The sequence below is a fragment of the Eutrigla gurnardus genome (genome assembly GCF_963514095.1).
Source record: "Eutrigla gurnardus genome assembly, chromosome: 18".
NCBI lineage: Eukaryota > Metazoa > Chordata > Actinopteri > Perciformes > Triglidae > Eutrigla > Eutrigla gurnardus.
Window position 1 is genome coordinate 6,479,290 of NC_139929.1, and position 27,504 is coordinate 6,506,793.

At 42.7% G+C, this 27,504-nt stretch overlaps 1 protein-coding gene across 3 annotated transcripts in view; it reads left to right on the forward strand.

Moving 5' to 3' along the window:
* The first annotated feature begins 7,310 nt into the window (after positions 1 to 7,310).
* The window catches only part of slc4a2b (solute carrier family 4 member 2b), a 28,369-nt gene continuing 8,175 nt past the window's right edge, over positions 7,311 to 27,504 (forward strand). Inside the window, exons 1-10 of one of the 3 annotated variants that reach the window (XM_084033121.1) lie at positions 7,311 to 7,533; positions 11,564 to 11,737; positions 20,142 to 20,310; positions 20,444 to 20,670; positions 21,966 to 22,090; positions 23,167 to 23,387; positions 25,246 to 25,382; positions 26,304 to 26,393; positions 26,852 to 27,032; positions 27,125 to 27,260. In XM_084033121.1, the coding sequence (XP_083889247.1) occupies positions 11,678 to 11,737; positions 20,142 to 20,310; positions 20,444 to 20,670; positions 21,966 to 22,090; positions 23,167 to 23,387; positions 25,246 to 25,382; positions 26,304 to 26,393; positions 26,852 to 27,032; positions 27,125 to 27,260 (1,346 nt within the window). In that variant the 5' untranslated portion in view covers positions 7,311 to 7,533; positions 11,564 to 11,677. The remainder of the gene's footprint in view (positions 7,534 to 11,563; positions 11,738 to 20,141; positions 20,311 to 20,443; positions 20,671 to 21,965; positions 22,091 to 23,166; positions 23,388 to 25,245; positions 25,383 to 26,303; positions 26,394 to 26,851; positions 27,033 to 27,124; positions 27,261 to 27,504) is intronic. The other 2 variants (XM_084033120.1, XM_084033122.1) reach the window with 2 other exon arrangements.

Here is a 27,504-nt window from a genome sequence, read left to right on the forward strand (position 1 = left end):
ACAGCTACCAACTGCCACACACGCACGGAAAGTGACCGTTTCTGCCGTCGCTGCCGCCGCTGAGTGACTTCGCTGTGTTCCTCAGCTTGTTAACCAAGGTAATAAAGGTCCCGTAAGTGGGCTCCGACTAGTTGTGTCGCGGTTTTAAGCCTTCCACCTGTAGTAGCAGTCAACGGTAACGGTTACACCGGAGGAGTTCCTCGTCCTAGCAAGCTAGCGGTCCACTCCTCCTCCTCCAGACAGTAGCTGCAGTGTGGAAATGTGATGCTCAATGGTGGGACAGCAGCTTCATTATAAAGCGCTGTCATTGTCAGTTGGGCCACTTATTAAATATTAAATATGAATGGATACCATTGATTCCTGTGCCTCCAAAGCCCATGGATAGTAACAATAGAACTGGACCAAAAGTCCAAAACACTAATATATTTTACAGTTATGTTTATCAGGGAGAGAGAGATAAAAACAGCATCACATTGACCTCCATTTGGGGTTTTGTTCTGTTCTATTGTACCATAGATTTGGGAGGTGGAAGTGGAGCACACTAATGAGGGAGCATACTATAACACTATGCCTCACAAATGACAAATTGCTTACAACAGCCTACAAAAACCCCAAATAAGTTATTTATTCTTGTTTTTTTACCAACAGTGAATGTGTAATGATCTAAACCAGAAAAACCGGCGTGTCACTTGTGATATTGTCACCATCAGCCGGGTGTTTTGACTTGTCAAACAGAGGTGAAACTAATATAAATTAATTGCCGCAGTAAAATCATTACTGGAGCCGAGCCATGGTTTGTGTAATTATTTCCACCTTTTGCGTTTCCTGCTGTGACAAGTCAAGTGTCTACTTTGACAAGTGTCTGCAGTCTGACGACCCCGAGGGAGGGAGGTGGGTGCTAAATATGCTGAAGGTTAATGTGAACAGGATTATTGAGACAGCCACGCATCGTGGAAACTACAAGATGGATCGAGTTTGACAGGAAAGATGAAAAATAAATAAAGATGCTGAGCTTGCTCTCGAGTTTTAACAGGGAAACTTATGACAGTTTGCAGACTGACGACCTGTCCAGGGTGCGCCCGGCCTTCGCCTAATGATAGCTGGGATCGGCTCTAGCCAGTTAACTCATTTTCCTATTAACATTTGAAATGGGGATTTATGGACGAGGGTGTTTTGAATAGGCTTATGTTGTGGTTATGGTTGCACATGCAGGTTGGATGACATTACAACTTCAGTGGCAGAAACTCTTGTGTAATGAAAGTTAAATTCAAATGTATTGGTTACGGCTTGTCTCTGTTTATGATCAATTTGTCATCATTTCTAAGCAAGGGATGGGTTCATGATAAGATGTTATTGCAGTAGACTGCACTCTTTTAAGTCAGATTTATGACATATGGGTGCCGTCGACCCATTTGAAACCCTCTCCGGGACGCCTTCAGGCCCCTGCACCCCAGTTTGGTTCTGTCACGTGGCTGAATAGATGTCAGGACGTGCCCTCTGGCAGCACGGAGGAAGGATGTGTCCCTTCTGCTGACTCACCCAACATCATCTCTATGTGCACACGCCAGATTATTTCAGGAGGAACTTCACTTTTTGTTCTCTTCTGCTGGAGATTGTTAGATCTAAGTGAATTATACCACGGGGATGTTTTTTTTATCTCGCCAACCTTAGCGCTTCAAGGACTCGTACAGTAACGGGTTCTGAAATGTTTGCCTTGGCGAATCTGACCTTGTTCGATCTCCGCTCTCGAATTCCAGAGCGGTTCAGCTTCCTTTTGTGGCGTAAATCCTGCGCGGTGCTTTTAACACATCAGACAGATCCATCTTATCTGCGTGATCACGGTCTCGGCTCTTATCTGTTTTCCTTCGCCTCAGTGGAATATGTCACCCAGAGTAAACTGATTTGTCACAACAATGTGGTGATTTGCTGGAGAGGGGGGAAAACATTTGAAAAGACAAATGAGCTTTCGCCACATTCTTGTTGAATTGCTTAGTCATGCAGGAAGACAAGGAAGGAAAAGAGGTGGATGATAAGCTTTTTTTTGTTTTGTCATAGCCTCTCTACGTTGTGTTTATTTTACCTTCCCCTCTCCAGATAAACAGTTTATTAAATATGTGAGGCTGTACTCTGTTATTTTTGGACTGTGTTGTATAAATTGTCAAGTCACATCTTTGGCTCCCATTCAGTTTTGCTTGCTTGGCTGTTGGTTCGCTGCAGTCGACTAAGTTTGATTTAATCACTATTAAGTGCTTTGGCAGCGCACCTTGGAACGTGCACAGTGTGGGCTACTGTCCTCTCACATTAAACCCCATTAATCTGTCTGGAGTTTGTAGTCTCTCTACCACATTTTTAGCATAAATTCAACTAGAATCAGCATCTTTGCCACTTTCCCCCACCACCTCCTCTGCTGTTCCTTTCCCATGTCGGTAAATTTGAATTCTTATGTATTTCACAGTCTTTTGTGTCTGTTGTTTGCCACACAAGAAAATGGATAATGGCTTATTTGTATTTGACCATAGTACCATGTTTGGAGTCCAGGATGTATTACAGGCTATTTTATTTCCGTCCCAGTCTGAGTCTCACAAGAGTAAATACAGTAATTAGTGCACCGGGTTTAAAGCTCCACAATTACCATGTTTCTGTGAGAATGCGGCTTTATCTTTTGTGCAGTTGGTGCAACCCGAGCAGCCCTGGATGTGACTATGACAAGAAAAGCACCACAGCCTAACAATTCTGGAACTGGACAGACCAGTAGCAGGTGCTACATAGTGTGGAAGGAAAAACGCTCCAGGTCCGGTTCTGTGGCTGGTTCAGATGAGATTTAATCACCGTCAGTGAGGAAAGCTGTAGAATCCTTTCTGACTAGAGGGGGACTCTGGGCAGAATATATACAGTTAAATGAAGCAAGCAGGGAAAGGTGTGGTGATTGGATTTGCCTTGACTCGCATCTTTTTCCTAAAGAAAACAGACTTCCTGAGAAGTCCAAGGTGCGTCTGCTCTCGGAGCAAGACTGGCTTCTCTTCACAATGTCAATGAATGAGTCCATTCATTGGGCTTTGATTGATCAACGTGAGATAGCTGAGTTGTGAAGTTTCTCAGAGTTTTTCCGGGTGAGGGCAAAAGGTCTCTCTCAGGATATCAGCAGGACACTTGATAAGTACAAGAGAGGGGAACATTAGGATGAAATTAAAACTGTGAGGTAATTCAATTTTTTAATTTAATTCTTCTTCTACACTAATATATTTGCGTGGCAATATTGTATCAATGCATGGTTGCCAAGTATCAGTATTTATTTTGCAAATGAAATGTTTTGGTAACAATTGCGTTTTCCCGTCTAGTAGATGGATGCTTAGTTTTTTTTGTGCGATCGTGAGTAAAGACAGCGGGTCAGAAAGTTGGTCAAAACAAAGATGGAGCAGTGGTTGGACAGTGATTTATGACAATATATGTTCTCACAATACTCAGCATTTTGCTAAATGTTTAGAATCCCAATTGCGTCATGACTTTAGTATCGTGACAATATTGCATTGTGGGGCCTCTGGTGACCCCTAATTATGTGTTAAATGTTACGTGAGATCTCCGTTGACATGCTTGCATCACTCTTCCAACTTTTCTGTCTCTCTCTTGACCACAAACCTTTCATATTCTAACTCACTGATATAGCTTGTTACATGCAGCTTAAGGCCATTTCTCAGTCTGCACGCAGTAACAATGTTTCCACATGACATTTTGTTTCCATTTGGGAACGTGTATTGTTGGCTTTCTACACTCCTAACCCTCCTCAAGGTATAAAAATACTTGTGGTGATCCCTTTTTTTTCTTTTCTAGAGTAGAGGACAATGGGCAGGCATTATGTAAGCTGCCAGTTTTTAGTTGCCCCTTCAATCCCTCTTGACCCCAAAGACAGGTGCTGTCTTAGCCGTAAGCACGGCCGCTGCTGGCTGAAGCCCCTGATGGGACAAAGAGCGAGATAAAGATGGGCATGCGTTGACTTGAGCGCAGCTGTTAGCTCCGTGTGCGATACTGGAAGTGCTCCAGTGACTGTGTGCACATAACTTAGCACGGCCATGCTAAAGTGCAGGACCCCTCCAAGTTTTGAGTGAAGTTAGTGTGGCCACCGGACTGCGAATAACAGAGCGTTGAGGTATCAACGTCTGCATGTCGAAAGAGGAGGTTGATGGGTGACTTCTAAACTGCTGAGCTATTTCAGGCTAAAACACTCAGAGGCGACAGACACAGCCATCAACATACGCCAACGCCAAATCCCCATAGAGATCCACAAACAGTGCAGCTCTGGATGGTGTGCAGCTACATCGTGGTCGCTCGGCATTACCAAGCTGAACAGGAGACTTAAGTGGGCAGGAGCACTAAGCAGTGTTCTGGTGAGTTTCTGTCAATTAATGTAAAGTTTGAAGTTTTGCAGTTTTTGATGGAATGGTGATGCGATACCCCGTTGTCTTTAAAGTAAGCAGCTTGTCTAATATCGCCTTGTACTTGTTTTTAGACTTGAAGGGAGAGGATAATAACAAGAAGCTGGAGCGAGAATTTCCAAGTTGTGTTGACGAAAGGTATTTATTGTGTAAAATATCTTGTTTAATTGCATTTGACTCTTATTTCTTTCGGCAGTGAGAACGTTAAATGTGCAGGAGATAGTTTGCATATAGCACAGATGAACTTTACTTCACCTCATTTGGCCCCCAAAGCATTTGTGACAATAAATTGACCTCGAACCTTGAAAAGCCGACAAGAATGAGGACAGTGTTTCTCTTCTGTGGCGTTTGTTGTGTAATATACATATCAACGGTTGGTCATGGTTAGGAAAAAGTTGTCAATTGACCTTGCACGCATGAAGTCACGGCACTTGATATGGTTGACCACGGTGGGTAATGCTATTATTAGCACACTATGGGGATTGAGGAAAGCCCCAGACTTTGATGCAGACTTCAATTTTAGCTGCTCGTGGCTTCGACTGCGCTTCTTTTCCCCCGCAAGACACGCATGTGACTCCTCAGTGATCCCTCATCCCCGGGGACAAACAATTATATCACACACACACACACACACACACACACACACACACACACACACACACACACACACACACACACACACACACACACACACACACACACACACACACACACACAGTCAAGTTCCTCCTGAGGTATTTCTTTAGCCCTGAGGCTCATATAAGCTGATGTGGAATGCAGCGCTTGATTATTTGGAGAGCGGGTAAGCAACTTGTTTAGATCACAGGACCGTTCTTTGTTCGCTGCAAAACACAATTAATCTGGCGGCTTTTTATGACTTTAGGTGGGATTAATTGTGTAATAGTGTTGATTCCTCCATGACATGACAAGCTTTTTTTTCCCCACTGCCAAATACACTAAGAGCCTTTTGGCATGCCGCGGTGTATTTGAAGGAAAGTCTGCCCTTAAACCATACAAATACAAGCGGATGGTCCAGGTGAACAAAAAATGATGAGCGTACTTAAAATGCCGTGTTGTAGCATCCACAGTTATATCAAAAGTTGAGTTAATAATTTCGGTATAATAGGCAACATGTCATTGCTTTCCCACTCATTTTCTGCATGCATGAATAAACATCCTGTGCAAATTTATAAACATGTCTGAAGTTCATGTGCACTAGTTTCGCCTTGAACTTAATATACACACAATGCCGGCATTCAATTGCTTTGCTTATTTTCAGGATATTGATTACTTATTTACCACATTACCGATGCTCAGCAGCTTCCTGGAAAAGTTGCCCTTCATGAGAAGTCAAGTTGCAGAATGTTCTAAAGAAAGCCAGGACATAATGACTCACTCCTTGTCTCACAGTCTGTACTGTTTGAAATGAGAGAGGTCATTCATTTGCTTGTATGCGGTTATAAACCAGGCTTTTGTGGCACTCCCTTTCATGTCACCCTTGAATTTTTTTTTTTTTATGTCGAAAGCCTTTTTCATTGCAAGCAACTCAGCTAATGTCTGTGTGTTGCAATCGCAACATGAATGTCTTTTGTCAGTTGAGAAAGAGATTGTAATAGGCCTTTTCAGAGTCGATGCATTATTTTCACACGAGGAACATTGTTTACTTTTTTCCAGAATTAAATATAGCATAACTATCGGATATGATTTCTATGGTCCCTTTTAGATGAACTTTGATTATAATAATGATTTCTATATATCATCACCATTTTTCTTTGTCTATGTCCAAATACCTGCAAAACTAATGACATTGCTTTGTGTGTAGTGCTAGCAAATGCTAGCATGCTAAACTAAGAGGATTAACTCGCAAAATGTTATACCTGACTTGTCATACAAGCATGTTAGCATAGCCACATTAGCATTTAGCTCAATGCAGTTTGTTACACAGGGCTTACGTCGCTCTGAATGCAAACCAGGTTAACTCACAGTGCTTACCTTAACGCTAACGTCAAGATGCTAACATGCTCACAATGACGAGGATAACATGCTGATATTAAGCAAACATAATGGAAACTACATTCATCATCTTAGTTTAACATGTTAGCATGTGATGAAACATCACTCTAGCATGACTAGTAGTTGTAGTACGCCTTAATCCCCACAGGAAGAGCACCAGTCTCTGTGTAAGCGAATGAGAACGAGGCCAGGAGATGTCGTTAATGGAAATGCTAATGCACTTGCAGGAAAAAAGGGTTATTTCATACTTGAAAGTTTGTTTTAACTTTAATAGGAATTAATGGGGCGCCACTTCAGCGCTGTATCCAGTTGTTTATACATCCATGGCCTAAATGGACTAAATTAATGGTTCTCAACCTCAGGGTCGAGACCTCCACAAGGGGTCGCGTGATGGCTGTCAGCGAGATGATTCATAGATGAGGAAAGCAGAAAAAGCCAATCTCTGCTCCACAAAATGATGCTTATTTTTTCAAACTTGCCTCTTAACGCTTTAGTGAATTACTGGATAATTGTACTTTTTCAGGACTATAAAAAGAATTCAAATAAAGTGAGGATAATCTCTCTTTAATTGAACTGGTAGACATTTGCAACCAGAGTTGCAAGTGTGCCGTTGCTTTGTGTTTTTGTAGAGGAGGCGAACAGGTGGGGGAACCACTGCACTAAAACATGCAAATCCCCCATTGTTATGGGGTTCTTCAAGACAGAAATCCACCTTAAGTTTGAGGTCATTTGTGTGTGACGGATAGATTTGTGTGTCTGAGCAGCAGCAGCCTCTGACTCAGTGTTGAACGGGTCCTGGGAGTCACATGGCTACTTGTCAGCAGGCTGGAGGAGGAAACATAATCCCGAGGAGGAAGGCTGCTGCTATCAGTCCGTGCATGTAGGTCTGAGAGAGCACTCGGCTTGACCGGACCTCACATGAGCAGCTCCACATTTCTAACTCACGTTTTCTTTTGTCTCTCTATCTCTCTCGTCTCCCTCTGTTTGTTTTTGCCCTGCACTCTGACCAGCCCCCGGGTCCCTCGTCACAGCAGAGTTCAGAATTGCACTACAATGTCTGCGGTGGCCTCTCTGCTGTGAGCACACAAAGGTATGGTACAAACACGGGTATCTTTTTTTTTTTTTTGTATTTATGTTGTCAAGCTGTCTTATTTGTCAGACTGTCATAACTGCTCATTTTTTTTCTTGTTTTAATTCATTGTCTGTTTAATTCATTGTTTGTTTATATGGGTTAGTCCTCAATTAGGTGACCAGCTCAGTCAAATCAAACCTTAACAAGATTCCTACTGTTCGTTGAATAAGGGCTTGATTGAATCTTGCTTAGTTACACAGGTTACACAGCAGAAAACTGCCTCAAACAACTCTGCTCCTCTCTTGAGTTTTAGGAGCACAAACATGCTTTTACACTCTTATAAATCCTAAATTAGATCCTTTAAAGGGCATGTTTTTGGGAAGTGATGGCCCTCTAAATACTGCGCTCGAATCAGAAATGACCATTCAGGGACACAAGAAGACAGACCTTATTTCTTCTAGTGTCTTTTTTTCTCTGTGCTAGAGCCATTATTGTTTATCGTACACGTTGTTTCCCACATCAGATCTTGTGCCGGCGATAATGCTGCCGTTGATTCTGTAAATTCACGGCGGAACGTTACAGCATGTTATTGTGTTAGATAAAACTTGAAGGCCACAAATGATCTTCACGTCATTGGAGACAACGACACAATCGGGGGAAAAATAGATTCCTTTTTAAACGAGCATTGTCTGCTAAAATGAAACGACTGAGTCACACACACCGTCAGCACAGTTCTCTAATGAAACCTTTTGGCCACTCCTTCCCTCCCTGTCATTGTCCTGCTTTTATAAGTACAGGCCGTTGCGTTGGTTGAGGTTTGGACGTGATGATCAAGCTGCTATTTCTGGACAGGCATTTTTATTGGCAGTTTGTGTATTTTATTGAACTGCTCCTTAAATATGCCCTTTTTTGATAGAATTAGTAGATAATCACACCGCCTGTGGTCGATACTGGCATCCAAGCTGCGTGATTGAAGCCGGGCCTGACTGGGTGTCCTGGCAGATCATTGGCTTAACACACATGTGGTCTCTTGTCGTGCAGCCGAGTCTCGGCACATAACCTCTGTCCTGTCGTCTGACTGTCTCGCTTCTCTCCGTTAATGTCATCATGAGAAGACAAAGAGTTTTTGTGCTCATTGTCCATCTTTCACCCCAAAGGTCACATGAGATTGAGAGATGAGATGTAGCGCTCTCCTCTGAATATCTGAGTCCCCAATTTCTGCAACATTGTTCTTATATCTAAAGAAATGACCTTTACCTTGAATGCAAGACACTGATTTGAGCGTCAGGGTTACAAATTTTATTCTCCTTCAAAGTTATCTGAAATGTGCCTTATATTACAAATAAAAAGAAAATACTCTTTTCAGGGAAATTCAGGTGAGGAGGGTAATAGTAGGGTGATATTCTAGTTTTATACTAGGTCGGTTTGTTGTTTTATAGGAAATCTTCGCTCCTCAGAATCGATATGTTATTCCAGAAACTGTAGATAGCAGGTCACTCACTATCAGCCCCATCTAAGGCTCATATGCCAGATACATCCGTTATCAGAGTAGTTGGTTTTTATTTTCTGTAGATGACAGTTCCACTCGGTCAAAGGTAGCATATCCACACGTGATCTGATTATATATCTTCTCTGTAGGAGGGAAGGATGAACATTGACATCTCGTTATGCTGCGACAGGCTTCGTTAACCTATAATGTCACAAGGTAGACATTGAGACATTTTGTATTAACCCAGATTGGCTTTGGAATATACTGTAGGTCTGGTCCAAACGTACACTGACCTTATTTACACCAGAAAGAATCCCAGTGTCCTGTTTCTATTTTTTTTAATACGTTTACAGCTCCTCCTTACCTTCTTCCTGTTTTCATACTTACTTCCTCCCAGAAGGATAGTTTTCCCAAAGCCTCGTGTGCACACATTTGAGGCTGTGACTGAAAAGAGGAAAGAAAAGGAAAAAATCCCAAACTCGTCATCTTCTTTTAGGAAGAGTATGTTTTTGTTTTGTTTTTCTGGATCATTCTGGAAAGACATGATAAACTGCTTCCAGGGGAAATTCAGAGCATCTTGTCCTCACTTCCTCTTGCACTGTCAGCGTTTATCCATGTCCTTTTTGTCCTTTTAGTTATTACATAAGAGAACACCAGTTCCTTTTTTATTCAATCCTCCTACTGATTGCAGACAAGAACATTTTAAATCATTAAGGACAATGTTTTTTTAAATTATTAAATCTGGATGCTGACAAAGACAATTAGCATTATTGCTTTCCTCTTCTGATTATTGTTGTCTGTATTATTACAGCCACGCCCTGTGTTAGATAAGCTGGTTCCCATGCTTTTTTGCCCAGGATCCCAGGGTTCAGTAACTTTATCCCTGTGTAGGCCGTCCTGCCTCTTCCAGAGTGGTGGGTTCTAGGTTTACTGAGAAAGTAATCTTCAAACACACCCGAGCTAACTCCAATAGGCTCCTTTTTATCGACCCGACCGCACCGACTACAAACGGTCTGAAACCAGTTGAAGTTGTAATTCTGAATAGAACAGCTGTTGGAATGTAATTAACATTTTGGCGCAGTAATTACCATGTTGGCATAGCAAACGAGGAGCGTTGCCAAAACATTGTGTAGTCCGCTTGGTGTGCCAGTTTTGGGTCTCCTTGGCAGGTGATGTCCAGTATGTAAGAACCAGTCTGACATACTTCTGCACTGCGTTCAATCTCTCTGCCACTGATTGTGCTTTAGAGGAGTAGACCTTCTTAGAAATCCCTCGCCATCAACAAGGTCATTGATACGATTGCAGTCAGACAGCAGGGAGGCTTATCGTTTCTCTGATAGCTGCTGTCAGAGAGCCAGAATATGATTTGTAAGTGTGACACTGAAAAGTGAACCAAACGAGCGCCCTCGCCTGCTTTTGCACTGAAGGAAAACCACAGTTCTCCTAGCTACGCTGCTGTTGAAGACATTTCCATAAATGCTAAGACTATTTGGGGGCCTAGTATGTTTTTCAACTGCAAAATATTTTATCGAGCTCTATATTTCTGTGTAAATGGCACTTTTCCCAGGCAGCATATTACTTCTGTCCCTGTGGTTGCATGTCGTCCAAGGGTGACTTGAGAGTGACGGAGGTTTGCGGAGGCTCGTGCCACTGCTTATCAAAGGGTCCTCAGCACAGTAGCACAGTGTTATCTGGCCCTTATCTGGCTCTAATGGTCAATAACCTTGAATGGCGGCGAGGAAGTGCTGCAGGGCTCCAAATCAAGGATCAAATAAACGAAAATAGACACGGTGCCATTGTTTGTAAAAGTATGATGCCGTTAAGGCACCATTGTTGCCATCGTGCCTCAACGCCAGTATTTCCATGTCATCATAAAAACGTCATTCGGTTTGGGCCCCTTGTGTTTCGGAAGTGGGTCTGGGAGCTCAAAGGTACTTGAGGGGCTTCCAGGAAATCCTGAAACTGTTGATTACTCTTCCGTATGGGCCTCCAATGAAGCATGTTGTGTGTTGGCTTACACTTCAGTACATAGAACAGCACTTTATGAGGTCAAGTGCCAGCAGCATTGCCATTGTGAGTATGTTAGCATGCTCACGGTAGCATGTAGCACAAAGCAATGCTGTGTCTAAGTAATGCCTAGAGCTGCAAGCATGGCCGATTCCCCTTACTTACATTCTAGGAGAGAAAGTAGCATAATCTCAAAAGTCTGTAGGTAATGAAAGACGTCTGTGACCCAAAGATATCAACAGTCACTTTGTTATATAGCAGTCCAGGTTTTAAGATTGTATTCCTGCTGAGATGTTTGGAGGTCAAGAAGGGGTTCAAGTCCTTCACTGCTCATCCAATATAAATCCAAAATCAGCACTACAACATCATATCTATTGTGCTGGAGCAAAGAAGGCAGCAAACACAATTAAAAACACACCAATGTTATTATACTTTCTGACTTACACTTCATATTCAGGGATTACTGGCCCACAGCACAGCGCCTTGTCTGGCTCATGTTATAAATCTTCAGATTTATGCGGACTAACCCCCCGGATCCGTATCTGTCTCCAGGTTATGCTGCCCAAAAGCTGTCTGAGTCCCAGCGAGAAAGAGAAGGGCTAAAGCCTCACCGATCCCAGAACCAGCTTTCCAGAACCTCTCCAGCAGCAACTCCACTGCGGAGCCATGAGCAACCCCGGCGCTCCCAACCAGATTACAGATGCCGTGGCATCCGTTATTCACAGCGTAAGTCCACACGGCCGCGCACAGAAAAGCCTCAGTTTGCCCCGTCAGGTCAGGCATTGTTAGCCACATGATAGAACGCATGAGTAGGGTGGCAAATGGTTTGCAAATGATATTTTCCATGGGAAGTTAAGGTCAGATATGTTGTGAATTTTGAACAATTTCAATATAAAAATGATATTTTTTTCTAAAAGTGAAGTTATTCAATCAGAAAATAGACTTAAAAAGCAATCCAGCTCATGTGGCATGCCTTGGTTAAAGTATGCCCATTTAACTGAGTTGTAATTATTCACTGCATTCACTCTTGCATCACATGTACAGATCATCCTCCAGTATTATATTAAATAGGAATTAACCCTCTGCACGCATAGTGCATTCTTCAATCACGTGCAGCCCATATCACTGCTAACGCTGTTACACTGTCTGAGCCAAAGGGCTACTTAATAAATAAATATGGTAAAAGGTTTGTTTCTATCTGCATATGGCAAATATAAAATGAACAAATAATTTTATTTCTGTTATTTCAACATTTTGCGACCCTACTAAAGGCACATTGGCTCTGGTAACCAGGTTAAATGCTCTTCAGCAGGATATGGCCTTCATAATTAGCCATTTATTGTCTTTTCATGCACGAGACTGTAGCTATGTAGCATAAAAGTTTCCTCTCCTTCATTTCATATTCTCTGTGCTGGATTTATGCTGCATCAGCGCCCTCTCCTCTGGCACCAGAGTGTGTATTTTGGACAGCGATGTTCCCTCCAGAGCTATGTGTGTACAAATCTAGTCCCAGAGCCAGTTCCTCAGTAACATGCAGTACTCCTGACAGCAAAAATAAAAATGTTCAGAATAGTTCAAGAGCACTTGAGATCCGCACAGAGAGCTGCTCCTGTTGAATTTCCCTTTTCATTAGCGCTGGCGAAATGTCAACAGTTCCACAGCTGAAACGGTTTCCTTCCTCTTTTCTTTAAGTCGATGTGTTGTCAGTGTTGGAAAGCCTAAGATAACATCGTAATGAAAAACATAATTGCGTGGCTGCGAGTGGGATTGATGTGATAAACACGCCGGCCCAGAGGGCACCTGGTCAGCAGCCAAAGACGGCTGCATTCCCCAGCTCAAGGGGCTCTCGTATTCTCAACGGGTTCATTTAAGGATGATTAAGATGCTGAGGCAGAAAATATCACAAGCTTAAATGGAAAAAATCCTCCCATGAAGATGCTCATATTGTTAGATATCATCAGTTTGTCACGGTTGGTGAATCCCGGGGATTGTGTTCAATTGCATTCCAGAAATTAGGAAATTAGGAAATTAGGAATAAGGATTGCATTTTTATTATTAATTCACCATCCTCACGTATATTTACTTGAGTTAAGGTTATGGTTCAACAGCCCACATTGAAGTGAGTTTACTGTGCAGTGGGTTAATGTGTAGGTAAGTGGAAATAGTGCTGTTTGTGGAGCGGTGGGAGCAAAAAAGACCACTCTTTCTGATGAGCTATACCTTTTTATTGTTCTTCTGAGAGAGAATTCCTGACTGAGAGAACACATGTTCTTCTTCAGACTGTCCTGTAGATTAATTTGGCACCAGAGCTGCGTTGTTCTTCATTGCAACACCAATATGGGAAACCCTTGCTTTCCCAAAGCTTTGTGATTTTTTGTTTGTGTCAGTGTTCTGTCAGCTGCTTCCCTTTTCCAGAGTTGCACAACTGTGTGCAGATGACCAGTGCATCTACCTGCATGCCAGCGGGACATAAACAGCATAAGTGCTGTCTATGTTTGAAATCCAAGCCCACCAGTCCAGACATAGCATGCAGAGTATTTAGGAGGTGGAAATGGATATTTGACACTTACTGTAACTGCTGATCCATGAAAGAAGTGCAGAAAGACAGAGAGGCCATGGATTAACTCCATTCCATTTCTTGTTTTACCATTTTTTACTTACATTTATTTTCCCATCATTTTTAATCTTTTATGTAATTTAGTAAATCTAAATCAACATATTTAACTCGTTCTGTGTCTTTTAAAAGGAAGTATTTATTATTTTACTCCTTACTTCAGTGTACACTTCCCAGACCAAATATCACATAAAATATAAGCTACAATATGTGACATAATACATATTCCACAGAGAAGAACAATCTTACATTACCTGCCCCCCTACTCAACATGAGTAACATAAATGGTCTACCGTAGCTGGTCTTTCTGTCAATACTTTATTTTCATATGATCCCATTATTTGCTCTCTATACATTTTCTTTAATTGAACAGCATAATATGACAACAACATTAAACATTATTTGAATCCACACACTGAAGTACACATCTGCTTTGACGTAGTTTGTGCAAATTGAGTTTAAAATTCAATTTCCTTCTGCGATAATCATCAGCTGATCTAAACACAAACATCTAACAAACCATTTTCAGGCAGTAATCTATTTTGACCTTTAAACATATATATATTTTTTACTAAATCCTGCCTGTCTTGGCTAACAGTCGGTTGGTTATGGCCCTTGAATCCACCTTATCCATAATTTGTATCTCTCTTTCTCTAGTGTATATTTTATGGATTTACATGAGTTGTATATGCATTGAATTCACAGTAACTAAAATATAGTCTTGCCTATGTTCTACCCTTTAGTTGTATATATTACACAAAACATTGTCTTTAAATAAGATCATACTTTGCCAACCGTTATTTTCTTACAGAAGGTGTCCATTGACATACTTAAAGATATTCTGCCAAGCCTGTTCATGTCTTTATCTCCATTTATAGCTGGCAAGACAGTTGACTGCCATAAAACATGTCGAGATTGTGGACTACAGTACGACTCAGCTATAGTAAGAATCGCCAGCGTGTAGCCTGATGACCAAGAAGCCCACGAAAGATAAAAATGTTTGCCTTATGACAGTGCCTTATTGGTTGTTCCCTCGGCTCCAACTCCAACCAAGTTAATTATTATCTCCTTAACAATGTGCGTGTGTGTGTGTGTGTGAGTTCAGATAATCCGGTTTGGATTTTTCAGGGCTAATTGTGAAACTCACGAATGTCGTCTTTTTAGCCGGGAGACCTGCCCTGGTCCCGTGTCTCTGACTTTTACTTTTGACCTTGGAAAGGTAAAAATAGCTACGTTGTTTTATTTTAGGCTGCTGCGACACAGCTGTGTGTCGTTTGATGGACTACGTCTATTCAGTAAAGGTGAGTTTGTTTAGTAGTAGGACTTTGTTAATAGAGGACTCGGTGTTCACGCGTGTTCTCCTTATCATTCGGGTTCAGTCGTTACACGCTATCCTACACTGGGCAAACAGAGGTTTTAGAAGCCTATATGCAGACTGACTTTCTTCTCCCGACTTTGATTCTTAAAGTAAAGTTAACCTCAAAACGAACTTTGCAGCTGGTTAATGTTCAGTCTGGTCGTCGCGCTCTTGACATGCAGTCCTAATTCGTCAACAGCTCATTGACTTTTCACAAGCGTTGGAAACCCAAGGTAATAATTACAACGTAATGTTATCTTAATGCGTCACTAATCGCAGATAGCCACCCCTCTAATGTCAGCAGATGGATTATGAAAAGGTTTGTTGAAAAGGGGAGCCATGCCAGCATTTCAACTGGTTTTCATTAAAACACAAGCGTAATATTCAGAAAGCTGCTGGTTCAGTTTAAAGTTGTTTGGTTTGTTTCTGTTGGAGCTGGTAGGGATTCACTGTCTTGTTTCAGGGCATTTCATCAGTGCAACTAATCTGTTGGATGAAAAAGGTCTAGGGTTTGTGTCCCCCCTTAAAGGGACAGTTCAGCCCCAAATCCAAAATACATTGTGAGCTGTTTCATGTATGAAACTTCATGAACAGTTTCATGTAAGTGTATGAAAATGAGTGTAGATTATCTTGAGTAACTGGGTCATAATTTCTGGCCGGTTTTTAAATGTATTCTTTTTTGGCACTTAAATGTATTTTTTTCTTTCAAATCTATATATAGATAGTGCATTTCTAATAATTCCTTTAAAAAATACAAATAACTCTCTGCAAGAATACAAATAGGCGCATTTACCCAAATATTGGACTATTTGTTTATGTCTTTTTCTATGGGTGAAGCCTCATCACAGGTTTAAAGTCTAAAAATCCTGGGCAGTTCAAACAAAGATTAATATCATTTTTTTAGGCCTGAAAGCATAAATCTATATCTGCCTTATCAAAATCTGTTTCTCCTCGTTAATCATCTTGGACCTCACACAATATACAGCCTCCAGAAGTTGGGCACTACCGGTCTAGACCTTTGATATTAAAGTGCAACCGTATCAGTGACTCTCAGTGAGCCATCGGACCTCGGATAGAAGGATCAGATCAGTCCGGTGTTATTCCCACCCCCTCCCCCCTATCATGTTTTATTACCTCATAGACTGCCTGTGAAGTGCATCTGGCAGCCTCTGCAGAAGCCCCTCGCTCAACAGACTCAGTTCATCATTCTGAAATCTTCAACGTGGATAAATACTGAGGTGTCACAACACTCTCTCAGGCGAATGAGCTCTCGGTTTGGCTCTCGAAAACCCTGTTTGCGTAATATTAAATGATAAAGCCATTGACTGCTAAAAGCCCAATTCCCAATACAAATATAATCAAACAGTATCGCCGGAGAGGAAGCAAAGACAAGCGAATTGGAGACATGTTTTCCAGTCCCTGATCGTCTGGAGGGTCTCTTGATTAAATTGAGCGTATGACGTTAATGATTTGGAGCAGGGCGAACCTTTTAATGATGTAACAGGAAGGTTGTGTAAATCACTGCTTGCATAATTCAGAAATTCAGTTGGCCGAGAACAAAACTGGGTTACAACTCGCATGCTTTTCATAGCGCAATTAAAAAAAACTCTGAGCATATAGTGCACCCGGATCACCTTGCAGACTCATGGTAAGATATGCAGGAATGCAGTGACTCATCAGCCGCGCGGTTTCGACTTGATCACTATGACATCCGCAGCCTATCGGCCCCCCTTACCCCCTCCAAATGCTGACTGTGTAGGATTTGAGCCTACTTCACGACGCAGATAATCTCCTCTGCAGCGTCCACGCACAACCGAGTGTCCACCTCGTGATGCAACACAGGAACTGCACTCGCACGCTACCTTTCAAAACTGTCCCTTCTCAAGATGAACTCTTTAACTTAAACTTATTCTCACGTACAACCAAATTTAGATGCATTTAACCTAAAAAAACAAGAATACAATTTTATTCTGCTTCAACCATTATTGCTATGAAATTGGGGCAGACGTTCATGTCCTCCAAGATGAATTATAACGACTTTGGTGATGCCTTTTAATCACCATCTAGCGCCACCACCAGGTCAAATGTTTATGACAAAGTACCTGCAAAACTGTCATTCCCATCAGCCTCAGCTGTACTTAAGAAACTAAGACGGTAAACATGGTTAACAACATAGCTGCCCAATAATATTCCTCCTGTCCTGCATTGGTCTTAAGGTGTAACATCTGAAATACACAGTGGTGAATTTTTGCTGACCATAAAATATTTTGCTTTATTGGGATCTTTTCATAAGACTTTTATCAAGAAAGATGAGTTTGCTCTTTTTGACAGGTACAAACATGCTTGCTCTTATGCATTTCAGCTTTAAGAATGGAAATAAACTTGGAATCTTTTCAAAATACACACCGCCATTTTATTTGGTTAATGAATTGCTAAGCTTGGGATTTTTTTGTTAACTGGAAAAATGATCTACAACAAGTTTCTTCAGTCATTTGTCTGTAGAAAGTAGTCATTAGTGGTTTCACCTGGCACGCGCCACATTTTAATCTAATGTCACTCCAGCCTCTTACTTAACATGACGTCGGTCAATATTAGACATCAAGAAATGCATCCTTTAGAAAATTGTAAATGTTTAGTTCCTATGCGTTCACACTTGCCTTCAAGGCACACTGACTAAGAGCAACTTGGTCAATATTTAGGCTTCATGTGTCAAAGTTAAATTGTAGAGATGAATGTCAACGTGGGGTTTTGTCCCTGGCTGTTCAAACACGGCTTGTCCTTTCAGGCTGCATTTGTCCTCAAGAGAGTGTTGTTTATTCTGCCCAGGTACAATGAGCAGACTGGTGAAGGTGGCAGGTTGGCCGATAGGGCTCTGATTAAGGCATCACGAGGCCTTGATAAGCAGGGGGGGGAGAGGGATGTCTCCTGCCTGCAGTTCTTAATCGAGGTGTCGAGGGTCAGAGCTCCACTTTTGTCACGTTGGAGGGCAGTCACGCTTGTTGCCACCGAAACGCTGATTGCAATTAAGCTCACGTTGCCATGAGCGAGGTAAGTCCCTACTTCGGTGTCTGGTCGGGGTTTGCTTTTTACTCGGCTCCCCCTCGGCTTGTTTTTGCACATGGCTTCGGTTGTGGAAAATTCTCTCACCTCCTCGAGAATCCCTCGCACATCTCTCCCACCTCTAGGGATCCACTGTGAAATCGGGACGTGAATGAGAGCTCTGTGAAAATAAACTGGCAGATTGTGTAGCAGCGCACATCTGGATTGGATACGTGTGCTCAACGCTTTTTTTGGTCATCGAATTAGATATTGGAAGTACTGAGATAGTGACGCAGGGTGATGCCTAACTGCAGAGATTAAGAGGTTTTCTTTTCATTCATTAACCATTTCTAGACAAAACTGTTGACCAACTTTATCGAGCTTCTTCAATATATTTAGACCCTTAGAAATCTGCTCTGCCACTTAAAGGGTCAGCTTTTTTTGGCGGTTTAAAGTGCTGAATTGTCTTTGGCAGCTTGATATGGAGGTGAATGTAGACACTTTTTAATTTCTTTAAGACTCTTGTTTATCCGTCTATCTGAAATTGAAACTTGGGTCAATAATGACTGTTTGCTTAACAGGCTGACCTGTCTTTCTTTTTACTCATAATTCTCAGCTTGTCCACAGTTCACTTCAGGGCTTTCTGCTCCTGTCAGCTGTGTGTGACATGTGAAAACGGCACGTTATGTGGGTCACGGGAATCCCTTTTTTCACACATTCTGTGAACATGCCTTCCATTTGTGCAGCTAGAAGTGTGATAATGTCGGGATGAGCTCTTGAGTTTCCTGTTCACATTTTCTTGTCTTGATGGATTCAATGTGCTTAATGTGCTGAAAGTGGAACAAACCATGTGTCAAAGCTGCTGTATGTTGTGTATAAGTAGCTACCAGGTCTTGTTCTGTAATGATTTAAGTGGATGGAAAGAGTTAATTTCATTTAATATATTATTTCCAGATTTAATTTGGGGGTCTTGATATATATTTGTAGGCACTTTAGGAATTGTTAACAATGCAAGTTAATTAAAATGTTTCTTTATGCAAAATCTTACTCTGAAAGGTTACAAGTAATTAAAGCTGCCTCTCAGATAAATGTAGTAAAAACAATATTTCTCTTAATTACAGTGCATTTTAGGCTCTTTCTGCTGTGTGTTGTGCATTAAAGTAAGCAGGAGCTGCAGGTGGGAGAAGAGTCATCACGTGCTTTCCGTTACACCCTGCAGCACTGGAGAACACTTAATATATGATTGACATGTCGGGTGGCCTGAGAACCGTTTGCCGCAGCATCAGATGACTTGTAGTCCCCGTGTTCTGCCACAGGAAGGGTTTTCGCCGCAGGGTCTGAGGCACCTGCGCTGTAGTCATGGCAACGTATACTCAGCCCTGAGGTGACTACAGCACAATTCTGTTCGCCGGCGGCCATTCACTTGCTGTGTCGCCGCAGCCGATCCTTATCACAACATCCCACCGGCAGAGCAGGGCGCAGCAGGGCACGGCATCCTGCTGCAAGAAAACAGATCCCTTATCAGCCACATGATCCCTGTCATGCCACAGTGTGGAAAAAGAGTAACCGATCAAAGCACATGGCTATTGTTTTCAATACCAGGCACATTTTCCGGAAGGTATGCACGAGACGCCTCACACGATGTCCTGACTGTGGAGTATTTGTGAAAGCAGAACTCCCTCTGGTGGTTCAAGTGAAAGGCAATACACGATGTGGCCCAAATCCATACTGCATACTAAGATTTAGCTCTTTCTTTAAGTTGAATTGACATTCTGAAGTGCCTTTGCATGGCTCACTTACTGCATGCATAATATTGTGTATATAAAACCATTTTGTATTTTTATTTCTTGTATAAATCCTGCAACAATAGTATACTGTAAAGATCAGTGTATAGACTATACTGTATACTATTAGTATGTAGTAAGGAATTGGGATGTAGTGACAGTATAGACTTTGTTCACTACGGACTTCAGACTTTTTTTTATTGCAGAAATCAAATGAAAATGACCTGCAGTAAAAAGCTTATTGTGAAAGAAGTCGGATGAAATAATTTTATTTCTCTGCATTTATTCACATCGTTATTTATTTCCTAACGTATTTGTTAATTTGTTGTGTTGCAGCCAGAGGCTCCCGCTGCCTCGTCACTACATGGGACTCCGCGCCCTGAAGAGGAAGATGAAGGGGACCTGAACAAGGCCTTGGGGGTCCAGCGCTTCCAGCAGATCCTCAGCCCCGCTGCAGCCGTGCCCGATGAACAGCACCACAACTACCATGAGGAAGACATCGAATGTAAGCATGCGTTGTTTTAATGCATTTCAAACGTCAGCAAGCCAGGGAAATGTAAAAAAAACCCACTTTAATATGAGTTTAATATGAAATGAGCTCATGTTTGTGTATCTTTTTGATTTATGTTCTCCCCCAGACCACCGTCACTCCTCTCACCACATCCACCGACCTTTGTCCAAACTGCCCCCCGAGGGACGCAGGAAGAAGAGCAACAAGAAAAGGAGAAAGGACAAAGATCACAAAAGCAGCCATGTTCCCAGCAGTGGCCCCATAGAGGAGGGAGAGGATGAAGAGGAAGAGGAGGATGAGGGGACAGAGACCACTTCCGCTCCATCCGATTCGGAGAAAGTCCAAGATGTGGAGGTAATCATTCGCCAAGTTAAGAATGAGTGGAGAAATACGTAGGAAAGATATTCTAATCGTAATGTAATGACTGTATTATATCGTTTTTTACATAATTATGGCTGCAAAGCATATTGTCTTGGGATAAATATGTGGAGTGTTGATAATCGTGTTGCCTATAAATCGTCAAAATAGTTAAAATTTATTTTCTGTTATGAGTTTTTCTTGTTTGACCAAACCCCAAAAGTATCCACTTCACTGTAATGTTAAACAAGAAAGGGCTGCAAATGCTCTCATTAGAAAAGCCGAAAAAAAGTGTTTTTGTTTTTTAAAAAAAGCTATCTGTCGATTAATTTCTGACAAAACACACATTTCTTAGCAAAGATCCTTTTATAGTAAATATAACTTTATGAGGAACATAAAGAGGGAAGGTGGCAAAGTTTGAATAAAACCTCCTTAAACTCCAGCAGCATCTGTTTAATTACTTGCTATCGAGCCAAGAAACGTCTACCTGATAAAATATGTTGTCTTTACTACGTTACTGTAATTCTATTTATTCAACACACCAGAGTAATCATTGTTTGATGTTTTCAGTCTGTTGAATTGCTTGCTTTTCTACATCGGTTTAATGTTTTCTCATACTGTCCAGTATGAGAATGAGAATGAGAAAACCTGTCCATGCAAGTGTGAACGGGTTCACAGCGACCTTTAATGTCCGATATGATTTACATTAAGTTGTGGATGAATGAGCGTTCAGGAATGTGTTCCTGAACAAAATGTCCACACTCTGATACCCAACCTGCTCCCTCACTGTTGTAGTATTACAATATTTCCTCTATGAATATTTCAGTGTAGTATTAATCATTCATCAGTGGGTTTCATGTTTGGTTGTTGCTAAAACCGGACTAGATTCAACCATTTATCTGTTTTAGTGTTGCATGTCTGTTTCACTTCAGCTTTTCTGTCACGTTGTGTTTTTGTTGCAGTTTAATTAATTTAACATATTTTACAAAAGAGAGGGAGAAAACAAACCAACAAGGCATGTGAAGCAAGTATTTACATTTCAAAGTGTGCTGACTTTGTGTCTATAGATTATTTCTGTTCTAGATATGATGGCGACCTGGTTGTTCACATTCAAATAGATCAATGTCTCCACATTTCTGGGAAGGGTTTTGCCTTCAAAGAAAACACACGTTTCTCCATCACATGTCCATCTTTCACACATTCTTTGGAGAGGTGCTTCTTGGATTGTATTTTGGGTTCTTTGTCTGTTTTTACAATAAGCAGTGCTCTGACGCTCTGCATTCTCTCCGCAGTTCTTCCTTTCGGATGAAGATCATGTGGCCAAACGTGACAAAGAGAGCCCTCACTCCACCCGCGAGCTGGATATCGTGCCGCTGTCTGCGGATGGAGCCGCTGCTGAAGATGCAACTTCCTCAGAGTGAGTCAGGTCTAGTTCTTGGACTACAAAAAGCAGGCTGGAGAGGCTTTCTAACCATGCCTTACCTGCTGTGATGATTGCATGCTTGCCATGTTGCTGAAATGTTCTCTCAGAAGATCTGATTGGGTGAGACAGGCATATTTTTTGATTGGCCAGTGAGGTACACGCTGTACGTTACCATGTCTCCGGCATCCAGTGGGCCTGCTGGGCCTGATCTGATGGGCCCGAGTAATCCTCTCCCCAGAGACCCATTTATCACCTGTCGCTATAGACTACGCAGCACACCTCAGCAGCCCCAGGCTCCATCTATGACATTTACTGTTGCACTTCCAGAGGGTTTCATCTGGGCTGGGAAAAGGCTGCCTTTTGCTTGTTGTCAATCGATTAAAAAGCATTGGATTTGTTTTATAACACATCGTTGTGTGACGGGAAAACTGATTGGGAAAAGTGATTTTTAAGTGCTGCGGACAACTGACATTTAAAGGACGGTGAGTTAATTGTGTTTATTTGAAAAGTGCTTAGAAGGATCTGTATTGTCCACACATCTTTTCTTCTTGCAGCAACACATTTTTATAGTTTCTGTGTGGGTTTCAGAGTGTTTTTGAGCTGGGAGATGCAAGCCTGTTTTATTAGGAGCAGAGTTAGTGGGCTGTAGTACATCAATCAAGGGATGATAACCAAAGTATAGAGATGTAATTCCTCCGACAACCAAATCACCAAGAATTAGGGGGGAAAATAAATTGACTATAAAAGGAGAGCAGTCGAGGAGAATGTTTGTGGTTCTGTGGCAATGAGTTGTTTAAAAAGAGTCCGAGGCATCCGCGCTGCAGTCAGCCTTACAGTATGTTTTCTGGTTGTCCGTTTTATTCTCGTGAACCCTATATTTCAGGAACACCTCAAGGGAATTTCTTTTATTTTGGCACACACGTAATTTTTCGATTTTGCTGGACAAAAATGTAATTCTAGTCTCTGTTTCCAGCTTCACATGTAAAACTCCTATTGTGGACTAAACTTGATTCCACACATTTTCCATGGCTGAGCTACAGCTTTGTGTTCTTTTTCCGTTTTTTAACCAGTAAGCCGGTCTCATCCGACGCTTCCAGCCCCTCTCCCCAATCGGCGCCGCCTGAACACATACCACTGGCCCGGCAGTCCTCCGCCAGCCGCGGCTACGACCTGCAGGAGCGCAGACGCACAGGCAACATGACGGGCGCTGAGCAGGCAAAGTACCAACGCATCCCTACGGACGAGAGCGAGGCTCAGACACTGGCCTCCGCTGACCTGGACGGCATCAAGAGTGAGTACAGATGGATTCACACGCATTCTCATCACCAGATGGGTCAAAGGTCGCAGGCTGGCTGTGAATTAAGCAGATTTTGTACCCTTTTTGACAATGACCTAAGTCCATTATTCAAATCAACATGTAGATTTATATATAGAGGAATTATGATTATTACATTTTCTCCAAATATGTGAATGTGAACAAAAAAATTCATAATCGTTATCACATTTCACACAAATGCCTAATAGGATATGATGACATTTTGGACAGACCTGGATACAAACACCACATGAATGGTTGGCAGACACACATAACTGTGAGGCCTTAATTCAAGTTTTAAAGCCCCCTTTTTATAACTTGGTTACCTCCAAATTTGTTGTTGTGTAATTCAACTGCAACAATAACAAAGTCTTAGATTTGTTGCTGCTCAGGTTCCTCCAGAAACATGAGGGCAAGGCGGGGGCCCACCTCCAGTGCTTTCTACATTGCAGTCGGCTCCCTGCTGCCCTCTGACGTTCCCGGCCCCTGGCCCCAGCGTGGGCTTGTGTTCAGGGCCGGGAGATTTACGTCAGGGAGGCGACCCCTCAGCAGAGGGCAGCAGCTTATCAGAGAGTGTGACAGACAGACCCACATTATTAAATTAGCTGTTCCCGCTGTCAGCTGAGGCCCCTGGACTCCAGCCTGAGCCAACAACGGTGGCTAATTGTGAAACCCGGAGCTCGGTGCACAACCTTTAATCATTAGTGGAATGAAACGAGGGGATGAGTTAAGTGGACTCAAAATAAAGAGGCTGTGGACGGAGGTACGGGCTTGATATTGTCCACATATTTGACCATTATGGGGCTTAGTGACATGGTCGGAGTCGGGCCTCCCGACAGGTTCATCGCCACTTATTCCGTGTCCTCTTTAATCTGCTTCCCGCCACCGTAAATCATCCTGGGAAAGTGGCTCTGTCTCTGGCTGCCGCTCAACAATAGGAATTATTAGATCACTGTCCCTCCCCTTTTTGTCCGACCTGAGCGAATTAACACCTCCGCTCACTGATGCATTCTGATGGTTTCAGTGGGGTCAGGCGCCGGTCAAGAAGTGGCGACGCCACAAGTTGCATGCTCCAGTTTGGGGGCATCACGTAGTCAGACGGCGGTGCCAGCACTTACCCCGACGCCCACCACAAATCCTCCTCTTCCTTCAAGAGCTGCATGCCAATCAGGCCTAATATTCCTGCAGGGTCTGCCCCAAACCGTAGACGACATTACTCGAAGTAAGAATGAGCAGGACAGCAGCTGAAAACCTCAGTTTTGGACAGAAAAACTTGACTGTTTTTTTTTCACAATGAGTTGAAACATTGATGAAGAACCTTAAAAGCATCACTGTTTGTTTCATAGGACACACAAGCTCTGATAAAGGTAAGGCTATTGGTATTCTTGGAGGGTTTTCTTTTTGTAGCCTAGTTCAGATGCTCGTTGCATCTCTCGAAGCAAAAACATCTGAGCTCTGACTATTTGTGTGTTCTAGTTGAATGAATTAGCAGAGTTGTGTTTTTTTTTATTATCTTTGAAAGCTTAACGCCTGGTCGGACAGTTCCTACTCGCAGTGTTGTATCCGTGCCATCAGATGTCTCTCTCCACAGCCTTTTCAGCGCCTGGTGGAATGCCAGCCTGAGTAACTCTACTCCCAGCTGAGGGACCACAGAAACCAAAGCAAAGTCTGGCCCTCTGTGACCCGGTGGGCTGAGATTTGAACTTAGGGTGCAAGGTCAATGTGTGCATGCCGAGTGCTGCAGAAGCATCAGATGAGACTGTAAAGTTGTGCAGCCAGAGTTGGTTATGCTTTGTTAAAGTCATTAAAACATCTCACCTGTCCTCTCCACCAGGTCATCGTTTCGAAGATGTCCCCGGAGTGCGTAGACACCTTGTCAGAAAGAGCACCAAGGGACAAGTGGTGCACATCGGCAAGGACCACAAAGAGCCGACCACTCGCAGCCGCAAGCAGGACCGAACTCCACATGAGGTGAGGCGTTACAGCGCTCGCTTGGCGTCCGTCCCCAGGACACAGGACGCCGAGTTTGATGGTTTTTGTCATGTTTTTAAACCTCGTCATTATGTACATTTTCTTTTCATGTATTCCTTTAAATGGCTGGGTTAGATTCTTTTAGTTTCGGTAACTTGTAAAACACAATTTGTGATCCTAATGTAAACAAGAATCAACTCGTCACCAGAATTCAAAACGAGGGCGACCTCTTAAGATCATTTTCATATTCAAACTGTGAAATTAAGCGATTACAATCAAACTTTTGGACTAGAAGATATCAGAAACTTGTTTTTAAAATGTGGCACTAATCTTGGATATCTTTTTCCAACCCTTGATTAATTTATGAGGTCATGTGGTCGTTTCCAACAACCACAAAAAGCTGCCATTCAAGGACGTTTTTTGGGGGTTTTTTTTATTTTATTTTTTTTAATTTTCTGCTTCAGTCTGTGATTCGTGATTACAAATGTAACCATAAATTGTAGCATATTTTGGGAAATGTTTTCCCTTCTTTCCCTATCTCAAATTTTGCACTGGCTAGTGTCTTTTTTGTGTATGGGACAGGGAAGGAATGAGACCATTAAAAATGAATGAATGAGTTCTTTCCTTTCACACACGGAGAAGAAAAAAGAGGGGAGAGCGAGAGAGAGAAGCTTAGGTAACCAGACACTGAGAGCTCCTGAAAGAGAGCGAGCGAGAGAGAGAGCTATGTTTTATTAACACACACACATTCTCACACACAGCCCTGAGCCCCCAGCAGCCCAGGTAAACAACAGGTTCCTGTCAGGCGTGTGTGACGAGGAAGAGTTACCTGTGGGTCAGTGTGTAAACGTGAGGGTCTAGTCCTTTTGTGCCGCTGCCGGTTGTGTTTGAGTCCTCTCCTGCACCGTCTCGCTCCTCCAGTCATTACCGGTGGTTGTGTTCCGCTCCGCCTCGCGGCCTGAAGGCGTCCTGATGGGCATGGACCCCGGGCAAATGGCTCAGTACAAGAAGGTGAGGCTGGGCGACCGGCCGGCGTCAGGTTTGATCCGTGTGAGCGTGATTTCACAGGCATGCGGAGGAGGGAGTGTTCTCCCGCATTGTTTTTGGTCTTCATCTCACAGAGGGTTGCGACTGACCAGCATGGTGTTCAATTAATATGCTGTTAACAGATATTTGATGCAGAGAGACTCTGACTTTTTAGTGTCTTTTTAGTGACTTTTTCGGCTGTTTTTCTGTGTTTGATGCAACCTTTTCAGAAGTTGTACTTCTAGGATAATAACATGGGCAAGATTTGTCAGCATGGAGTCTGTTTCCTGATGTTGACGAGCAACATGCTCCACTGAATCCACTGGCTAAATACAAAGTGCTTTGGCTGTTGAGTTCAATATTTGGCCCATGCTAAACATGCATGTCGTTGTGTGTGGACAACATGGATGTCCTCCATCTCACCCGTGCGACGTCGTCTCCAGGTGTTCGTGGAACTGAATGAGCTGACGATGGACAAGAACCAGGAGATGCAGTGGAAGGAGACCGCTCGATGGATCAAGTTTGAGGAGGACGTGGAGGAGGAGACCGACCGCTGGGGGAAACCTCACGTGGCCTCGCTGTCGTTCCGCAGTTTGCTGGAGCTCCGGAAGACCATCTCGCACGGTAAGTGATGGAAAAACCGAGTGAACTTTTTAAGCCTCAAAGTCAGCGATGCGGTTCATAGGCCACTGAGCTCAGTATGCATGTGTCCACAGGTGCGGTGCTGCTGGACCTGGACCAGAAGACCCTGCCTGGCATCGCCCATCAGGTGGTGGAGCAGATGATAATTTCTGACCAGATCAAAGCTGAGGACCGAGCCAATGTCCTGAGGGCCCTGCTGCTGAAACACAGGTGACCTGCTGCTCCGGACTGCGACAAACGAGCAGTGATTTCCCTTTAAGAGGATATTAAGTAACTAAGGGGAATTCAGCTTCACTGATAGATTTGGCTCATTCAAAAAGCGCAGGATCCCCCTGATTTATGTGTAGTAATATTCCTTTTTCCACTATGAAAGGCTGCCATTTAACCATTGTAGGATTATTAAAGGGAGGAGAAACATTTAAATTTGCTCTAATCTATTTTTTAGATATGTTTA